Consider the following 20,560-nt stretch of genomic DNA (forward strand, 5'->3'; position numbering starts at 1 on the left):
TAGAGAAAGAGTTGCAAATCTTTATTAATTCTTGAAGTGAGTTAATTGTATTCAGGGACTAGAAATATTTGGGCCCTTTTGTCTCTCGCTCGGTGGCACGTTCTCCCTTTTCTCATTCCTTTTTCGCACGGTAATATAAATCATAAAGGCTCTGAACCGACCAGATTTTGTTCTAAAAAACTGACCTTCCACAACGAAATAATCCCAACAAATTTGTCTGTCGCTGAAGTTCGAATAAACTGAACGGCAGTACAAAAATTGTGTTGGGACTCCACCTCTGTACTTTCTCCGTCGAGGATGCTTTGCTCATTTCCTATTTTAATGTATCCAATTAATTGTTTTTATTCATTATTAAGAAGAGTGTTAAGTGAAAACATCCCTTATATTTTTTCTCATAATTAATCCATTAGTTTAGTAGAGGTTTGTAGAGCATTTTGATAGCACGATTAGTATTCTGAAGAACACTATGTGAACAATGTGCTATATGTATGTATTGTTATTGAAATTCAGTATTTGTGGAACTTTGGACGGCTTTTCGAAAACAAACAATAGCAGCCTACTTTCGCATTTACAAAAAAAAAAAAAAAAAAAAAGCGAAATCAAGAAACATTGATTATCATTACGTTTATTCTATTACAAAAATAAGATGAAAGAATCAGACATTTTTAAAGCATCTTCATATATACATATGTACGTAAGAATTTTTAGTTACAAGACTGCAGTGATATCTACTGGGCATTATTATTTTTATTATTGCTAATAATAATAATAATAATAATAATAATAATAATAATAATAATAATAATAATAATAATAATAATAATATCCTGAAAGGTATGCAACTTTTTAACCGTTATGAATCTTTATTTTTAGAAATAAAACGCTCTGTATATATATATATATATATATATGTGTGTGTGTGTGTGTGTGTTATAAATGGCATTTAGAAAAAGAAATACTTCAATTATCAAAAATAAATAAAATAAGATTTTATTTTAACACACATAAATAACATTGTATCAATTCGTATTTACAGCAGAAAGAATTAAATATTATTTTACGCAGAACTCCCGAATACATAAATTACTCACTCAAGCTAGAAGCATTGTCTTCCCAAATCTTCTGAATGTTCGACTGATATTCTTCTTTTGCTTTGATGGGGTCTGTACAAAACATAAAGAATAATGTTTAATATTCTTAAAAACAAAATAGATTCTAAAGTCATATTTATAGGATATTGCCTTTAATTAAATGTATAAACATTGTGCATGTTTGAAGTACTACCTAGCAGGCACGTAGCCAGGATTTCGTGAAGGGGGGGGAGGTCCGTGACATGAAATACTGTGGTGATTATACCAGGGGCTCGACCATTCTAAACTATTTTACTGGAACATATATTGGTTCGTTTAACCAGAATTTCCAAAAGACGGGGGGGGGGGGGGAGGTGACATGAAGTTCTAAAGGCTCAGGAACTCGATCAATCTAAACTACTTTACTATCGACATATATTGGTTTGTTAGGACAATAAAATGAGGATATGTTATTAAGTATTTTAATAAACTATGAAGAAATCTCGAGTAAAATAATAATAATATAAAACGTAATGAAAAAGATTTTACAATATTTACGTCCTTCCTCTGTTCATTCAAATATAACAATTTTGCTTTCATTATGACCTCAACTATTATATAAAAAAGTACATATTCACTATTACAAAAAAAAAAAAAAAAAAAAATACATATTCAATAATGTCTTGTAAAATATTTTACAATATCTGCGTTTCTTTCTCTGTCGAATCAAATGCTAATAGAACTTTCTTTCCACATATTTATTATTATTATTATTATTATTCCGTCAACTCCTGTCTGCTCCAAATGACAGGTTAAAGGAGCAGTAGAAAATTGTTTTTGAAATAACATGTTTGATACTGCAATTGTGCGATAACGAAAAATTATGATAAAAAACATCCAGCTCTTACACAACGGCACTATGCTTTCCGAAGTTTGAAATTTCCCTGACTAGTAGCATAAATTCAGAGAAATCCGTAACTATTCTAGAAATTTCAAATTCCCTGACTCTTCCAGGATTCTCGCTCACCTCGCTACCATGTATAGGAAGTAATACAAATCTCCTCGTAAGAGTAATCAAAAGCTTCCTGTAGTTTTTTAAATTATTATTTTAACGCTGATCCTTCTTTTTCTCATTTCATTTTGTTTCATCCTTCCTTATTTTTTTCATTTCTGGTCTCGAAGGGGGGGTCCGGACCCCCTGGACCCCCCTTCCTCCTTGGCTACGTGCCTGTACCTAGGTATCTTATATAAAGTTGTATGATAAATAAGCTAAAGATGTTTGAATGCATAAGAACTATTCAAAAAGGGCCTCCTCTTAGTTTACCCAAAACTTAAATATTGTGTTCAAAGGTTAGGGAAACACCCTATCTTTATTTTTTTATTTATTTATTGCTACATATACTACTAGAAATGTTTACAGAACTTCGAAATGTGACGTTGGAAGAAGATGGAAAAGATAAAATGGACAGAAAGAGTAACAAACGAAGATGTTTTAAAACGGATAGCAGAGAAGAGGACACTTCTAGCCACCATCCTTCGTAGAAAGACCAACTGGATTGAACACATCTTGCGAAGAAATTATCTTCTTCATACCGCCATACAAGGAAAGATGGAAGGATAGCGATGAATAGGAAGAAGAAGAACACAAGTGATCGATGATTTGAAAAATAGGAAGCTGAAAGTCGAGAAACATGGAAGAAACGTTTCCAGGCTCAAACTGAAAATTAAGAAAACAAAAGAAAAGAGAACACCCTCACCATTACGAGGCGGTTCTATGAGTTTTCCTGTGAAATACAATCGTGTGATGATACTCTGAACTGTTCAGGACATCAATCAACATCCATTACCGTGGCGGACATCCAGTATGTGAAACGACTGAGTGAAAGTGACGGATAATACATTATTACAGCGGTACAAGATACCATTAACGTATTACATAGAAACGTTAAGTATTAGTACATAAACTGTTTTGGAATGCCGCACATGTTCCTAGAAGTACAGAAACTGTTCCCTGCGAACGTTGTAGTACCCAAGCTGTTGCCAACTTGCTTATTGGATTGTCCATATTTGACCCGAGATTTAGTTTGAAAAAAACAAGAAGCACACTTGTAATCACAAAATTTCGATTCAAGCGATCAAAATGACATGAATAGTGTTGACTAATGTAACAGAAGCATGTAGAATCTTTTCTCCTTCAGGCGTTGAGTTATTACGTAAAAGGACATTGATGTCTAAGAAGATTATGTGGTAAAATAATAAAGATCAGTGTTTTACATTATTTGAGAGTACGATGGGACATGAACTTTCGACAACACTCTTACACTTTTCTTCCATAAATACATACAAGCATATAGTTCACTCTATTATGTATTTTTTTTTTAACGTAGGAACGTAACAGATGCTGCATATTATTTTACTTAAAGAGAATTTTCTAAAAAAAAATCAATGTCCCATTCTTTGAAACTTATTTTCGTTTGTGTTAATCCTTCGCTAACGTTGCCTTACTTGACCCGGAAATTTTGTTACAATCACTAAATTAAAAACAAAAGCCCATACCTTAAAGGTTCCAAGAGGCACAAAATTTGCGAATAATTTCGAGGCACTCATCAATGTATATTACATCAACAACATATATTACGTCAACAACATATATTACATCACCAACGTATATTACGTCAACAAAATGTATTACATCAACAACGTATGTTACGTCAACAACATATATTACATCAACAACGTATATTACGTCAACGACATATATCAACAACGTATATTACATCATCAAGGGAGCTGCGGTGGCTCAGTGGTAGAGCGTATACCTCTTGTGCGTGGGGTCCTAGGTTCGATCCCGGGCCAAGTAAATTTGTGGTGGAGAACACCGTGCCTATAAGTTTCCTTCTGGTACTTTCGCTTCCTCCCAGTTTCTCATTACACCAATTTTTCCATCCTCATTCACTTGCTTTAGCGCTAACAGCCGTAATCGTGGGACGTTCAACTCAAAGATTACGTTTCATTTTACAACATCAGGGGGTTGCGGTGGTTTACTGCTAGAATGTTAATCTCTGATGCATGGGGTCCATGGTCCAATTCCAGCTTAAACAAGTGAATTTTTGTGGTGAACGAACACCATATGCGTAAGTTTTCTCAGGGTTTGTTCGTTCCCTACCACTTTCTAAATTTCACGATTTAATTAATTGCCTTCATCACCGTTTATTTTAGTATACATGACATAAACGTGAAACATAAAACTGAAAAATTTCATTTCATTTTTGCAATATCGTCAGTTGGCTTAATAATTCGAAGTTCAAGAACTGTAGTTGAAAGGTTAGTTTAACATTGTTAGTTGAGTGTTCATTATCTGTGATGTAACGTGGAAGTACAACTCAAGGACTTTTCGTTATTATTACTAAGTATTGTGCCTTTTGGCAAGTCCTGGGACAAATGATGATTTTTTTCTTTCTTCTTCTTAATTTTCAGTTTGGGCCTGGAAACATGTTTTTTCCATTTTTCTCGATTCTATGCTTCCTCTTTTAACTCAAAATATTTTCTTCAATTTTCCAAATTATCGATGACTTGTGTTCTTCTTCCTATTCCTCGCTTTCCTTCCATCTTTCCTTCTATGGCGGTATGAAGAAGACAATTTCTTCTCAAGATGTACCCAATTCAATTGGCCTTTCTACAAAGGATGGTGGCTAGAAGCGTCCTCTTCTCTACTTTTCATTACCCATAGAGAAAGGAATATCGCTATTGAACATTACATTTTTTCTATAAGATGGAATAATAGAGAATTTGTTACATCAAGTTTTTTTTGTAGAAAAAAGTCGTGAGAGATGCTGAGAAAGAAATAAGAAGTGTCTTGAAACCATTTGACTATTTAGATGTTTTCCGGTATGTGAATTTTTACTTAATGTTAATAGATATCACATAATATCAGTTAGTAATTAAACTTATTATTGGTTTTAAGTCTACAGATATTCTTTTATGTATCTACATGCTAGGAACTCTCTCCTCGGGAAAAGCTTCGGACGAAATCTTCCTTTTGTAATCACTCTCCTCTCACAAAACTCTCGCAATTGCTACTAGACGAAGAATCAACCATTTCCATATATTTAAAATATTTAAAATGTAAATGGCCCTAGGACCGGTTCTTGTGGCACTCACTTCGAAAGTTTCCAATTTTGGACAGTATATTTTATGTTACTTAAATAGCTACATTCCTCAAGCTTATATAGCAGAATTTTATGTTATATTGTATCAAATAATAAATGTTACTATGGTAAATAACAATTATGTTATTGTTATCATAGTCTATGTTTCTACACATATATTGTTAAATTGTCTTGCATTGTTAAATTTGTCTATATGTTTAGGTTGAGTTCCTTTTTCTAGTATAAACAATTCTGTAATCACAATTGTAAACTTAATAAACTTTTATGTATAGATAAAAAAAATGTTATTTCTAGCCCGAATAGTTATACTGTACCTTTCTCTTTAATATTTGCAGCTGAAATGAGAGCTTCCGCCAAATCATCAATCAACTTCGAAGGAACTGAAATCTCTGAAAACGAAGACACACATTTGTCAAACAAACTGTTAATAACACAAATTTAATTTATTTAGAAGTTCATCACCATTTTATACGAATTTTTCTTTTTATTTATTTTTAAACATCTTAGTCTGTTACTATCTTACGAGCATGTATATGATTAAGTAGTTCTCCTATTATAGTTGTCATATAGTAAATAAAATTGAATATAGAACAGCCTTCATATTTAATCCTTAATGAAATCACACAACAGAAAGGCTACGGTAATTTTATTGTATTTTATTAGGTCGGTAGTACTATAATCTGTTCTTTTATTAACCCTGTAGAACTATAACGTGTCAATCATTCTACTTAAAGATTTCTATAATTCCTGAATTTCCTTTAAGCTTCTAAGCTTTCGACTCTGCCCTAGAGTCTTGGTCACGGAGGTTAAGGAATTGGAGGTCTTGGTCACGGTGCAGGAAGAAAAAGCATAAAAACATCAAGGAATAAAAGTGGAACAGACTTGCCAAGGAAAGAGCTGTGTTGTACGTAAACACATTGCAAGTACGTCAGCGATCAGCGGATGAAGATGATGCAAACTAAAATATGGCTGGGTCAATTTGTGCGTCTTTTTTGTTCCTCGTTGGAATGTTGTCTACTCATGTTATTATATTTATTGTCATGCCAATGTTGTAAAAATTTTGTAATTACCGCCTCGTGTCAATGCTGCGAAAATTTTTGTAAATACCGCTTCCCATTCAGTTGAGTGACGAATGGAAGGCAATAATTACAAAATTTTCGCAGCATTGGCATGACAATAAAAATAACAACATAAGTTGGCAGCCCTCCAACAAGGAACAAGAAAGATGAACAAATTGACTCTGCCATATTTTAGTTTGCACCCTCTTCATCCGCTGATCACTGACGTAGTTGACAACATGTTTCCGTGCAACACAGCTATTCCTTTGGAAAGTCCGTTCCATTTTTATTCCTTGATGTTTCTATTCCTTTTCTTCCTGTTTTTAACCTCCTTGACCAAGACTCCAGGGGAGAGTCGAAAGCTTGGAAGCTTAAAGGAAATTCAGGAATTACAGAAATCTCTAAGTAGAATTATAGTTAGAATTCCTCAGCGTGGTTTTGCATTGTATAATGTGCCAAGTTTTCAGGAAACAACTACAAGAATAAAGTTGTGATATAGTTGAAAATAATTCTTATGTTAGTTATTAATATACAAATGAGTTTACTCGTATATATTTAAAACTAAAATATTCTTCTTTTTATCAATATTATAATTCATATTTTTATTGAATTTCTAATAAAGAAAACATACATTCAAAATATAAAATGAAGAATCAATAAGATTTTTGTTAATATAAGTTGATTGATTCAAATTATAAAATTAAAAATCAATAAGGTTTTCGTTAATGTAAGTTGACTGATTCAAATTATAAAATGAAAAATTTATACCGGTAAGGTTTTCGTTAATGTAAGTTGATTGATTCAAATTATAAAATGAAGAATCAATAAGAGTTTCGTTAATGCAAGTAGATTGATTCAAATTATAAAATAAAAAATCAATAAGGTTTTTGTTAATGTAAGTTGATTGATTCAAATAATAAAATGAAAAATTAATACCGGTAAGGTTTTCGTTAATGTAAGTTGATTGATTCAAATTATAAAATGAAGAGATCAATAAGAGTTTCGTTATTGTAAGTTGATTTATACGAGTTTAATGTTTCCTTTCAGCACCGAGGCTATGTATAGTGGTGCTTAAAGTAGGATAAAGTCGCTACTTTAGTTTGTATCAAGAGCGGAGTCAAAAATGATTTAAGTTCTTTGTTTCAAAGTAAACATCAAATATATTCTCTTATTAAGTACATGATAAAAATACACAACCTGGAAATATTTTAATTTATTATTATCATTTTTAATTTAGCATAGATTTTGAGTCAATCCTAGAGAAAATAATTACCAGCACGACGTCTCAAATTATTTTCACGGATAACTTGTAGAAGTTCATTCTTAAGCTCGTCAACAGCTGTAATAGATTAATAAACCATATTGAATTATTTGTCTCTAGTGTAAGCAATAAACAATATACTACGAATGTAAAAATCTATTTTAATGCCACAGAAGCTTTAATAAAATTTAAGTATATATATCTCTACTAAAATATAATAGTAAATATTATTAAAACATATAGTTATAATATTTATTTTTTTAACATGAAGTTTGCTTAATGTTTTTAACATGCTCTTAAAAGTTCCTTAGAAAATGTGAAAATGTACAATTATGAAACCGATAAATGTACAAATTTCTTTGAAGGTTGTTCGTTTAAAAACATGCAAGTAAACAATATTTTGGAGGTGTGATTTGGTAGAATAAGAAGCTGTAACAGTAATGTATATGAGACAAGAAAAGTCTGACATTTTTATAATTATTCGCTTTCCTTCATTTTGTATTTCACTTAAAAGATACTAAGATGTATTACTAATAGTTGTCTCATTCCAGATTAACTAAAAATTCACCTATGTTTAACAAATAAGTGTGTCACGTGTACATCTCGTGAAGGATTCTTTTTATATGGGGTGATAGTTTCTGGATTAATATTAAAACCGGAAGTTGTAGTAGATTTCTACCACTTCCGGTTTTCGTTGAGAAATTGGACTGGAAATAGAATATATTCTTTGGCTTTTTAATTGATTACAGAAAACAGCTTCTCTCTATCTGTTACCATTTTTAATGTATAGCAATCAGTGTTAAAAGTGGAAGTGGTTGATTTTTGCTACTTTCGGTTTGAATAGAGGGTTAAAAGAGACGATGGAACCTATTCTTAGGATGCCAACCGATTCCAAGGAAACCCTTTCGTTAGATGTTGTTATTTCCTTTGTCTGCAGATTAATAATGAAAGCGAAAGATGTAGTATATTTCTATTACTTCCGATTTTGGTAACGAGTTAAGGATGGAGGTAAAATGTATCCTTCAGACGTTTAATCGATTACAAGAAACGCTTCTTTCTATATCTCATTCTTTTTTATTCTATAATGTTCAACATTAAAATCAGAACTGGTTTATTTCTACACTTCCGGTTTCAATATCCCCTACATCAGTAAACACCATTCCTAATTTTTGATCCTCTACATCGTGGTTAAACCATCAAGTAGTTCTTAAGATTTGCTTGTGTCCAGGATGGAAGACCATACGGACAGAATAATAACAAAAAGTTTTATTAAAACTAGGGATGATAAAACCGTTTTTTCATAAAAACCGGAAACCGATTTCTAGAAAACCGAAATCCGAAAACCGACATTTCGGTTTTCTCCAAAACCAGTTTAGTTTTCACCGAAACCAGTTTCGGTTTTCTCCAAAAACCGGTTCAGTTTCCCACCGAAACCGGTTTCTGTTTCCTACAAAACCGATTTCGATGAAAACTTTTGGAAAACACATAAAAACTATTTCTATGGCAATGGAATCGGTTTCCGAAAAAATCGAAACATTATTCTGGTCAGAAATAGAACAAATTTTGAAAAAAACCGAAACCGGTTTTGAAGAAAACCGAAACCGGACCTAGTGAAAAACCGAACCGGTTTCGGTGAAAGCCGAAACGGTTTTTGTGCCCACCACTAGTTAAAACAAGCTCCTTAAAAATTGAAATAAGAACTGAAGCTTCTGTGGTGTTGTGATGAATACAGTTGCTTTCGGGCAATCAGCCAGGTGAATTCCACGTCCAGAAGAATATACCAAAGTGTTCAGGCTACTGGGAAAGAAAAATGAAGGAAGCAATAGCAATACTAGAAGAAGGGAGCAATCTCAACAAGGATACCGGTCTTCAACTAAATTAAACATGGCATTGGAAGAAAACGTATACAAAATAAACAATCAATGCTTGCTAACCAACCTGTCAACTAGCCAATCATAATTGAGGTCATAGACTGATTCTGATTAGACATAACCATTGACCAATCAAATTCCGCTCCTTTTTCTGACAGCACTTATATACTAAAGGCTTCTGTTTTTGGTCTCTCATATTTTATCCTGAAGACGAGAACAATGTTGTCAGTTCTCGAAATGTTGCACAACGTAGAATTCACCTGGCTCATTGCCCGAGAACAATTATATTTCTTAAAAATTGATTCAACAATACCTAGATAAATATTATTCCGTTATAAAAGTTGTCTGAACGGATACATTTTGTAAAGCTTTTAAATACGAAACAATGTAGTTTATTTGATAAATTGAGTATGAATTAATATGATAATAAAACAAACCTGTATTTGAAAATTCATTTTTTAAATATAGTTGTACAGTAAATTAAACTTACTTTATATAAATATTTAAACAATGTTATTTAGGTCAATATTTAACGATTAATACTTTGTGTCATCTGTGTTATTAAATATGAATTATTAACATTATATACTATTTAGTTAATCCACTCAGTGTGATTGGTAAAGGATAAATTATCATGCAAGGTTAGATAAAAAAATTTCAGTTTCAAAAACAGCATCATCATACAAGCAGGCAAATAGACGGTAACACAGAAGTAACTCTGATAATCTGCTACAATATCAATTAAAATAGAATAGTTAATGATATTACGCTGAAATAATTAACAATAAGAATAATTTTTCTATATTTCCAAATCTTAAGTTTCAACTTTCTATAGAACCACAATATCAGTTTAAAATTTTGCTGTAAAGCAGATTAATGAAGGTTTATTGCCAATGCTTGTACAAAGTGATTAAATTTTTTTTGAGTTGCATAATTTCATGTAAACATTTTTTAAAAAGAAATTTATATCGTTTAATAGTAAAAACAATGCAATTTTAAAATACATTGAGTACAATTTTAGTAATTGGTGGTTGCTGGCTAACTGGCCACTGATTTGGCCAGTGGTCATTAGTTACTATTTGGTACCAAAATAAACACCATTCTCTTAGGTACTGATCAACAGCAATATCATCTCTCTATCACTTACGGTTCCGAGATATGGCTCCTTAAATCTTCGGAAATCCGAACCTTTTTGGCTAATATCTGGAGAACGTTAAGTCATAGAGAGATGATATTAGTGTTTATCAATACCTAAGAGGATGGCGACCATTTTGGTATCACCAGTTAGCAAGTTGCCCCGTTTACTAAACTCGTGCTGTATGTATTCTAAAATGGCATTATTTTTACTATTAAATGAGATAAATAATTTTAAAAAATGTTTTCAAGACATTATTTAATTTTCAAAATTTTCCATGATTTGAATCACCCAGTATTTTTAACGGCAGAACTTAATATTTTAACGACCCACTCGGGAGAGTAATGCTCCCGGAAGTACGTTTTTTCGCGCGCTACTCTAGCCAGTTGTTTTAAGTTGGCCACAAAATTTATATCATGGAGTACAAGGGGAACAAAACGAGCCCTGCCGGGCTTCTAACCCGTTCCTACTACTACTACTACTTCTACTCTTACTCCTCCTCCTCCTCCTCCTCCTCCTACTACTACTACTACTACTACTACTACTATTACTACTTATCTGCACAAAAGTAAGTAAATCATTTTTGAGTAATATTTTTTCTTATTTTAGTAAAACAGTGTTATGAAAATTTAAAAAAAGAAATTAAGAAATCTTTCCTTGGGCCTGGTTTGAACTCACGCCAAACGCGATATTCGTTACTACCACATAGCGCCAGCACGATCGGCTAAGAGGCCGACAGCATCACGCGTTTGATTTCTCCTATTTGAATGCTACATGGCAAGAAATGCATAACGTCAACCCATCAGAACTGTTTATTTCGTTCGTACTTCCGGAAGCATTACTCTCCCGAGCTAGTCCTATATTTTAAACTTTGAAAATGTTATTATCATTATGAAATTAGTTTTTTTCTTCTGCAGAAATAACTAAACAATTATTGAATCATGCGATAAAAGGTAAAGATTCTTTGAAAATTGTGTTACGTGTGAGTTCAATAATATATAAGAAAGATCTGAAAGAATATAGACAAGAACAAACGACAACAACAACAACAACAACAACAACAACAACAACAACAACAACTTTCTAAAATAATTTAGTAATTTAGAGTAATTCATTAAAACTTACTAGACTGTGGAGAAGCTTTTGACCAAATTTTCATCATACTTTGAATAAATTTTGCTCTAGCTGTACTATTGGCTATTCAAAAGACAATAGAAAGAAATTTGATTTATTTGTGTTTTCTTAATTTGTGATTTAACTATAGTTTAACACGAGGATGAATTTATCTAAAATGATATGCAGATTAAATACTATATTTGCACAATAATCAATACATTGTGTATCAAAAAAGAATTTTACAACTTTGAAAACTCATATTGATTTAATAATTTATCTTACAGAAGTGGTTTCGGTGTCATTTTATAGCAAAATACATCACGTTTTGTCTCACATAGTACACTAGTTCAGAAACAAGCCACTGCAAGCGATATCGGCAGCAGATTGCTGTCTTTACTGGTCCCGAGCGTCCTACCTGCGTGTTTTGGTTTGAAAAATCAGTTTGCGACAACTGTGCAACGTAAATTTCATACAAAGTATGGTAAAGATCCTCCCAGTAAGCCTAGTATTATAAGTGGCATAAGTGTTTTATTGAAACTGGATGTTCAGAAAGAAAAATTTGTATGAACAGTCATACAAAACATTATGAACAGTCATACACTAGTCATACAGTCATAGACTCACTTGTTCTACAACGTCTTCGGACGCACGAGCGCTACCTGCAGTTAAAAATATGTTGTGAACATTCATACAGTCAAATACAAAACTTTATGAACAGTCATACGAAACTTCAGGTAGTGCTCGTGCGTCCGAAGACGTTGTAGAGCAAGCGAGACAAAGTTTTGTATTTGAACAGTCATACAAAACTTATGCCACTGATTTTGTATGACTGTTCACAAAGCTTTGTCTCACTTGCTCTACGACGTCTTTGGACGCAGGAGCACTACCTGAAAATTTTTTGTGCCTAGTATTTATAAGTGGCATAAGTGTTTTATTGAAACTGGATGTTCGGTAAGACACAACCAATTTTCAGGTAGTCCTAGTACGTCCGAAGACCTTGTAGAGCAAGTGAGACAAAGCTTTGTGGACAGTCATACAAAATAAGTGGCATAAGTTTCAATAAAACACTTATGCCATTGATAAATAGTAAGCCTACTGGGAGGATCTTTACCATACTTTGTACGAAAATTACGTTCTACAGTTGTTGCAGACGTGAATTTTTCAAATCAAAACACACAGCTCGCTCTCCTGACCAGTAAAGGCAGTCATCTTTGCTGCAACTGCCTCTAGCGCTTGCGGTGGGTTGTTTCTTAACTAGCGTACTACGTGAGTCAAAACGTGATGTATTTTGCTATAAAACGACATCAAAACCATGCCTGTAAGACAAATGAGATAAATATGAGTTTTCAAAGTTGTAAAGTTCTTTTTGATACACCCTGTATATTATACTTTAGAAATAATACATTAGTTAATGTAATACAACTGCACTTTGTACATATTTATAATTTTAGTCACAAAAAATATTAATTTACATTGTTTATAAGGAAATCATCATTTAAAATACAAAAACAAATTATAGAAGATACAAGCTGTTAAATATCAAACATAGAGATCTAGTTTTTTCTAAATTACTGCATCTTGTTTTCGTAGATGTTTGAAAATTTAGTTTAAATATAGAATTTTAATATAATTCCTTAAGGATAATACTTAGTGTAATTCTTTAGATTACTTATTTTAGTGTTTTTCACTTGAAATATTTTATAAAATATTGTAGTCTTTAGTAAATGCTTATTAAATACATTAGAATTTAATATATTTTAGTTTTACTGATATATAAGCCATCAAGTACATTTTATAGTAAAGAAACCAATTTTATATATAGTCTAGTGTGAACAAAAAACATCAATCCAACTGTGCCATATCAAAAATAAAAAAAGAAAAAGCTATAATTTCTGGTTGATCAAAATATTCATCTGCATCCACACATCTGCCATCTCTTAGCCAACAGTTGGAATATGTGGTGAAAAAAGTTCAAAGTCTGCGATATCTTGCACCACTGGATCAACAGGAAAGGTCTTCCTTCTCAAGAAATGCTTGAGATGCCAAAAAGGTGGTAGTCTGTGGGAAAGATGTCAGAAGAATACGGAGGATGAAGAAAAGTTTCATATTACAAGTCAAGGAAAACTTGGAACATCTTTTGAGCGATATTTATGCGTGCATTGTCATTCAAGTGAGAATATAATGTATTTTGAACATTTCTGTATGCTTAAGGACAAAGTTATTGTTCAGTTATATGTTATTATTTGTGTTATTATTCAGCTCAGAATCTTTTGTAGTCGCGAATTCTGTCAAGGAATTTGAAGCTTAAAATACATAAAACGATAATCATGCCTGCTGTTCTGTATGGTTGCGAAACATGGTCGCTTAGTGTGAGGCTAGAACGTAGAGTATTTGAGAAGATCCTGAGACGAATGTTCGGACCCAGGGACGGGAATGGGGAATGGTGGAAACTTCATAACGAGGAACTATGTAATTTATACCGTTTACCAAACATTGTTAGGGTCATCAAATATACGAGGCTCAGGTAGGCAGGTTATGTAGCCAGGATGAAAGAAAGTAGGAACGCTTTCAAAGTTTTAACTGGAAGTTCAATTAAAAATGGCCATTAGGAAGACCTAGGTGCAGATGGTAGGACAATATTACGATGGATCTCGCAAAAATAGGAGTAAAAGAGTAGAAAGTAGATCCAGTTGGCTAAGGATAGAAATTAGTGTAGAGCTTTTATGAACACGGTATTAACCCTGGGAGTTCCATAGGCCGTAGAGTAAGTTGTTTTAGTTAATTAAGGGCAAAGTTGCGGTGTATTTCATGAAGTTTAGGACTATAATTATCCTCTGATGGTTTCGCCTCTACGGAGAAAAGTATGGTGGATCAACCCCAGGATAGATAACCATAGCAGAAACAATATCTCTCTAGGGGCTTTGTAAATCATCCCGGACTTTATCAAGATTCAACGACTCCTCTCCTAACGATTTACAATTATCCTGGCAGATCTAGTTCTCATCAAGAGTAACAATACAATCCGATGCAGGAAACTTTCTCGGCTACTTCCTACACTTAGAGAACTGCACACCTCCAAACGGCGATTCTTCTTGGCCGGTGTTAACCAATGTAGTATCTATTTAATTCAAGTTTGCCAGCTTACTGATTGCACGCAGCCACTGAACGACAGCGAAATAGTTTATATCTAAATCGTGTACAACGGCACGAACACTTTTCCAAGGGTCCTCCTCAACAGTATTTCTGAAGCACCAATCCGGACATGATGTTATTCGTTTCCCACGGGAAACATTTGTCATTTCTAACGAAGATACAATGTTAATATTTTTAGAAGTTTGCTATGCAAGATGTTCCAGTTTGAGTTAGTAATGAAAGATCTCTCTTAATTGCTTGTTTTCCATATTTAGTTTCATACTACACTGTTCAACAAGGCACTGTCTTCTGACTATCTGGGTACCCCAGTCTGTTTGCGTACAAAGTAATGTGTACAAGTCCTCCTATGTGTTTGTGATGTTAGACGCGTGATTCTAGTCTATCCCTGTATTGCGTTACGAAAGTGAGTTCCCCACCAGATTTCAACGTGGACATTTCAGTCACACCAATCTAATAGTAAACAATTAACAGAAGAATAATATCATAATTGGTATCATTATCATAACTGCAAATAAAAAGTAATACAATTTCAAATTGAACACATTAAGAGAGTGCATACAGGTCCTTCCGTTATACCAAAGTTTTATGATACACTGTTTTAGTGTTTCCTTCCAATCACGTAATAAAAAGATAACTTAATTTAGACAGAGGAGACATAAATGTAATTTGGAGTGATCTTTTTATCACGTATTTCTGCCAGTTGGAAGGAAAAACTAAAACAGTGTACAGTGATCAGTAAGTGGCTAGGGACACGTGTTGACCTTTGCTTGACAAGAGGTTGTGTGCTTCATATTTTTTATTTTTTTTAACCTTTTTTTATCCATCCATATTCCTTTTCCACGTTTTAAATTCCATTTCGAGCTGTCTTAAACTGAAGATGGAAACTGTGTTTCCCGAAAGTGCTAGTTAAAAGAATACTTTGGTTTGAGGTGAGTACTAGCTTATTGCTATAATCATTGCTCGCAATACACAGTGATAAAGTATTACATTTCTCTAGCGTTCTCTAAATAAACGTTCTCACGTGCTGATGAATTTCATAACCTTTCTGATATTTATTATCAGTACGAATAACTTGTTTACTAACTTAGGCGGTAAGCTTTCTGATCATTATAATTAGTTGGAAACAGAACATGAATATTTTAAAAGAAGGACCAACTAACTTACTTCATAGTACAGAGTTGGATAAAATCATTGAAAAACAAAATATCAAAGAACAAGAGTACCTTCAATTGTGCATTTTCTTACGAAGTTCGTTGTCTGAAATGAAGGCATAATTCTCGATACACACACAACTCATATCGCTTTGATACTGTTTCAAAGAAATACCGGTACTCACTGCTTTTACCCATATTAAGAATGAGTATGCGATAAACTATTGCAACAGATATACAGGGTGTTTTAAAACAGCACAGACAACGTTTGGAAGGTGATTTCTGACACCAAGATAAAGCAAAAAGTATAGACCAACTTGGGTCCAGAAATCCGTCATTTCGGAGTTATAGGCTTCCGAAAATATGAAAAAAATTGAACTTTAAACGTCCATAGCTCTAACACTATGGGACCTACCGTAGTCGGATCAAGACTGCACTTAGGAACTAGTATGTGTCCTATCCAAAGATACGTGTTTCAGAATAATAACGTACTCACGCAACAATTTTTATAGAGGGAGTTTAGCTACGGAGATATAATTTGAAGTACTCACCAACTACCTCTATAAAAATTGTTGCTGAGGTGCCGTTGGATTCTGAAACACGGATATTTGGTAGGGAATATACTAGTTCCTAAATGAAGTCTTGACTCGACTATGGTAGGTGAAATAGAATTAGAATTATGGACGTTTAAAGTTCATTTTTTTCATGTTTTTGGAAGCCTATAACTCCGAGATGACGGATTTCTACATCCAAGTTGGTCTATACTTTTTGTGTTATCTTGTTGTCAGAAATCCCCTCCCAAACATTGTCGGTGTTATTTTGAAACACCCTGTATATTACAATTTACTGAGAAAGGCTTCAGCTTTCACGATGGTGTAAAACAAGTACTCAAACTGTATGAAGTTGCATGACTTGATTGACTGTTGCCTGTTGTCACAACGGTTACTCCGTGATAAAACTGCTCTCTGAAAAGTTCCGCACTGTTAAAGTCTCATAATAAATCGACAATGACAACTGAATACTGCAAGAAAAATAAAAATGATGTGCTCGTCAACCCTTCGACTTTAAAAATTGACAATGGGAGGAAGTATGGAAACTGAGAAATAGTTTTTATTGAAAGCTACTTTCATGGCGTCGTATATTGATGACTAATGTGAAAGTAGTCTTCAGTGAGGGAAGACAGTTGTACTTAGAACTTATGTCTATTATGTCCTATTGTAATGAAATAACTGCTACGTAGCGCGTAGCTTTACGTTCAACTTTCCAAGCAGTAGTACAAATTACTTGTTACATTTACAACTAAACTACATTTTTTTTTTCAATCAGTGTACCATTTCCTCAATGCAAAAATTTTGAGCTATAAATTTTAAGCACATCTTGTTAAGATTGTAAAGAAAAAAAAAGAATAAAAGATATACTAACAACTATCTTCAGTATATTGTTCCCACACATCTCCGGCTGCCTTTTCAAAACTATCGGTGTTGTTGTCAGAATCTGGAAGAATACCAAACACAATAGAAGATCAAGTGTTATTTCTTATTTTTCAAAAATATTTTTTAAAAGCAGTTTATTTGCTCTTAAAGTTTTAAAATATTGAAAATGCACTCAGAAGAACGCTGTGAACTCTTTTGCAGAATGTAATTATTTTGAAAGTCTGTAGATACATGTAAATTAAAAATTTTCTAGCAAAATGGAACCAATAGTTTACAACATATTCGAAATACTTTACTGTATATCTTGTATTCACATAATATCTTAAAGTTGCCTACTGTTTTTGTGACTTATCAGTCACAAAGTATTTTTTAAATACCTGATTTCTTGTTGGAGATTACAGCATCAGCTAATTGTTGCAATATTGCATCATCAGAATGTGGTTCTGAAAGTAAAAAAATGAAATTATTAATATTTTCTTTTAAATATTAATTTGAAACAAACTTAAAACGTGTGTTACTGAATTCTCTATCTGTATATATATATATATATATATATATATATATGAATGTGTGTGTGTGTGTGTGTGTGTGTGTCTGTTAATTGCGATTCTTTCAATTTTGAGTCCTCTATTCGATAGAGAATCAAAAACTATTTAAAGTAATAGAATTTTTCACGTCATTTTTACCGTTCCCGAGATATTGGCCAAAAACAAGTTCCGATTTTGGGAGATATAAGTAGTCATATCTCAGAAACCGTAAGTCATGAAGAGATGATATTGGTATTGATCAATACCTAAGAGGATGGTGAACATTTTGGTACCAAATAGTAAGTGGTGGCCACTGGCCAACTGACCACCGTTTCCCACATATTGGCCATAAAACTTCGAATATCAAAGAGATTTAAGGAGCCATATCTCGGGAACCGTAAGTCATAGAGAGATGATACTTTGTGAATTTTTCAATTCTGAGCCCTCCATTTTGAACATGCATCTTTATTAAACAACATATCGTAGAAAGTTTTAACAGAGCTCTTAAACAAAACATGTGGAAAAAAATTAGCAGTTAAGGAAATTATAGATGGGTAAATATATTACAAGAATTGTTTAATGAGTTTGGTATAAAGCCTGTAGAAGTTAATAAGAAAAATTAATTCTTTTTAAATTCGTTCCGGCAATGCTCTTGGAGCATTTTCAACTGGTCAATTCCAATTTTTAAATTAATTCTAGTTTCTAATTTTTAATTTTAATCTGATATGAATAATAGTAAATCTTTCACACTGTGTTATAGATATTTTCCTGTTATGATTTCATATTCAAAACTATAATTACTAAATAATAACAAGAAAACAAAATTCTAAAATGCATTTTAAATTTTAATTTTTCTAGCCAAAATCCGCAGAAAAACACAAAAAATAACTGGTTATAATCTCATCTTTCAAATTTATAAATATTTTCAACCATATTGTGTATAATATAAAACCAATGAGTAAAACAGTGTAATTGAAATTTTAGATATTTTTAGAAGGTTAGATCTTATTCTTATTTAATCATAAACGTTCATCACAGTCTCGGACTTATTTAAAAATTTAATTTATTATATATTTCTAAAATATATTTGTAAATAATTTAGATGAAAAATAAGTATAAAATACTTTGTATACATATCTTCAAATTGTTAAATTTTGAACTTACCATCTTGGGTAGCCCTGGCTCCAGTTCCAGTTCCAGTTTCTGAAAGGAAATGGTTATTATATTCTGGAGAAGAAAATATTAATGCAAGAATGAAATTTTAGAAGAAAATTTATGCAAAATTCTCTTTGAAATTAAAAAATTTCGTTTACGTTATTCATCATCATCATCATAGGTATTCTGCCATTATTGGCAGGTCACTTGCTGCAACTGAGAAGCTTCCATGCTCCACGGTTTTACGTTAACCTTTTCGTCTTCACGTATGATTTCTCTGTTTTGATATCGTCCATTAATTGTAGTCTCCTACGCCCTCTCCCTCTCTTTCCTGCCACAATACCCTCTAGCACATCTCTCATAATACGTTATTAGTCTAAGAAAAACACAAAATATTGTCTCTTAATATTAAAAAGTGCAAGAAATTACATTTAGTGTACATTAATTGAATTGCTTGTTCTTCTCACGGGGAGAATGGGTTTTCGGATAATATTTGAGTTTCTTTTTTTCTCTTAAGATACGCATTTCAGTGAAAGAGTAATGATAAAAATCCATAAAGTACTCGATTTTTGATATAAATGTTGAAGCTTCCTATCTCTTTTGATACAGCCTTTAATCAAAGCAACTCGACAAAAGTCCGGATTGATGTAGGACAGTGGTCGCCGAATTTATGAATCATCTGAGCTAACATGCCGTTTTCAAAATTCTACTATGACCAACCAACCAAAAGAACCACCAACCTTTTTAAAAAATTCTTACATTTGTTTACGGCCTATAAACTTACTACATTTCAAGGTTAATCAATCGGAGAGTTAACGCGATCTACAAATATCAAATGACGGTTTGGCGATCACTGATGTAGGAACTATGTGTCAAAATTTTCCAGTGATGCGACTACAAACAACAGGCAACATCACGTTCAATGTGATGAAAAACGTTATAGAAAATAAGCCACTTCCAAAATTAAGATGGAAAATTTCAAAAGCACGGAAACACGTTTTCGCTTATTTTGAATGAGAGGCTTACATACAGAATATCTTCCCAGCTTGACGTGCTCATGGAATAAATAATTTTTCAAACAAATTTTGACCAACCATGCCCTTTAGGATACGCATTTTAATCAAACCGAGATGATAAAGTTTAGATTGAGGTAGATGATAACTGCTATATATTCCAAAATTTGTACCAAACGGTTCAGCTGTTTTCCTTGTTTCGATCCTACAAAGAGCACTTCCATTTTTATATATTAGATTTTGATTTCAAAATTAAAGTATGTAAAGGAATTAAAATCAATATTTAAAACGATATTCATGTTTCTGGTCAAACAACCTTTAAAAAATTTAATTGAAGACCTGAATTGCAGAGCATTCCAATTCCACTGGAGTAAATTTTTGTTTTTAGAAGAAAGACAAGATTATACTTGGATGATATTCTGTTTAGCTGAAATTATTTTGTATTTCT

The 20,560-nt window shown here is 32.6% G+C and overlaps 1 protein-coding gene across 1 annotated transcript in view; it reads right to left on the bottom strand.

Moving 5' to 3' along the window:
- Positions 1-20,560, bottom strand: part of LOC145692677 (uncharacterized) — a 1,521,027-nt gene that overhangs the window by 257,597 nt on the left and 1,242,870 nt on the right. The window contains exons 356-362 of the mRNA XM_081768059.1: positions 19,109-19,147; positions 17,795-17,860; positions 17,407-17,478; positions 11,690-11,761; positions 7,571-7,636; positions 5,554-5,628; positions 1,092-1,163 (exon numbers count right to left, since the gene is read on the bottom strand). Of these exons, the coding sequence (XP_081624185.1) occupies positions 1,092-1,163; positions 5,554-5,628; positions 7,571-7,636; positions 11,690-11,761; positions 17,407-17,478; positions 17,795-17,860; positions 19,109-19,147 (462 nt within the window). The remainder of the gene's footprint in view (positions 1-1,091; positions 1,164-5,553; positions 5,629-7,570; positions 7,637-11,689; positions 11,762-17,406; positions 17,479-17,794; positions 17,861-19,108; positions 19,148-20,560) is intronic.

This window comes from Thermobia domestica, chromosome 8 (genome assembly GCF_964235325.1).
Source record: "Thermobia domestica chromosome 8, izTheDome1.hap1.1, whole genome shotgun sequence".
Lineage (NCBI taxonomy): Eukaryota > Metazoa > Arthropoda > Insecta > Zygentoma > Lepismatidae > Thermobia > Thermobia domestica.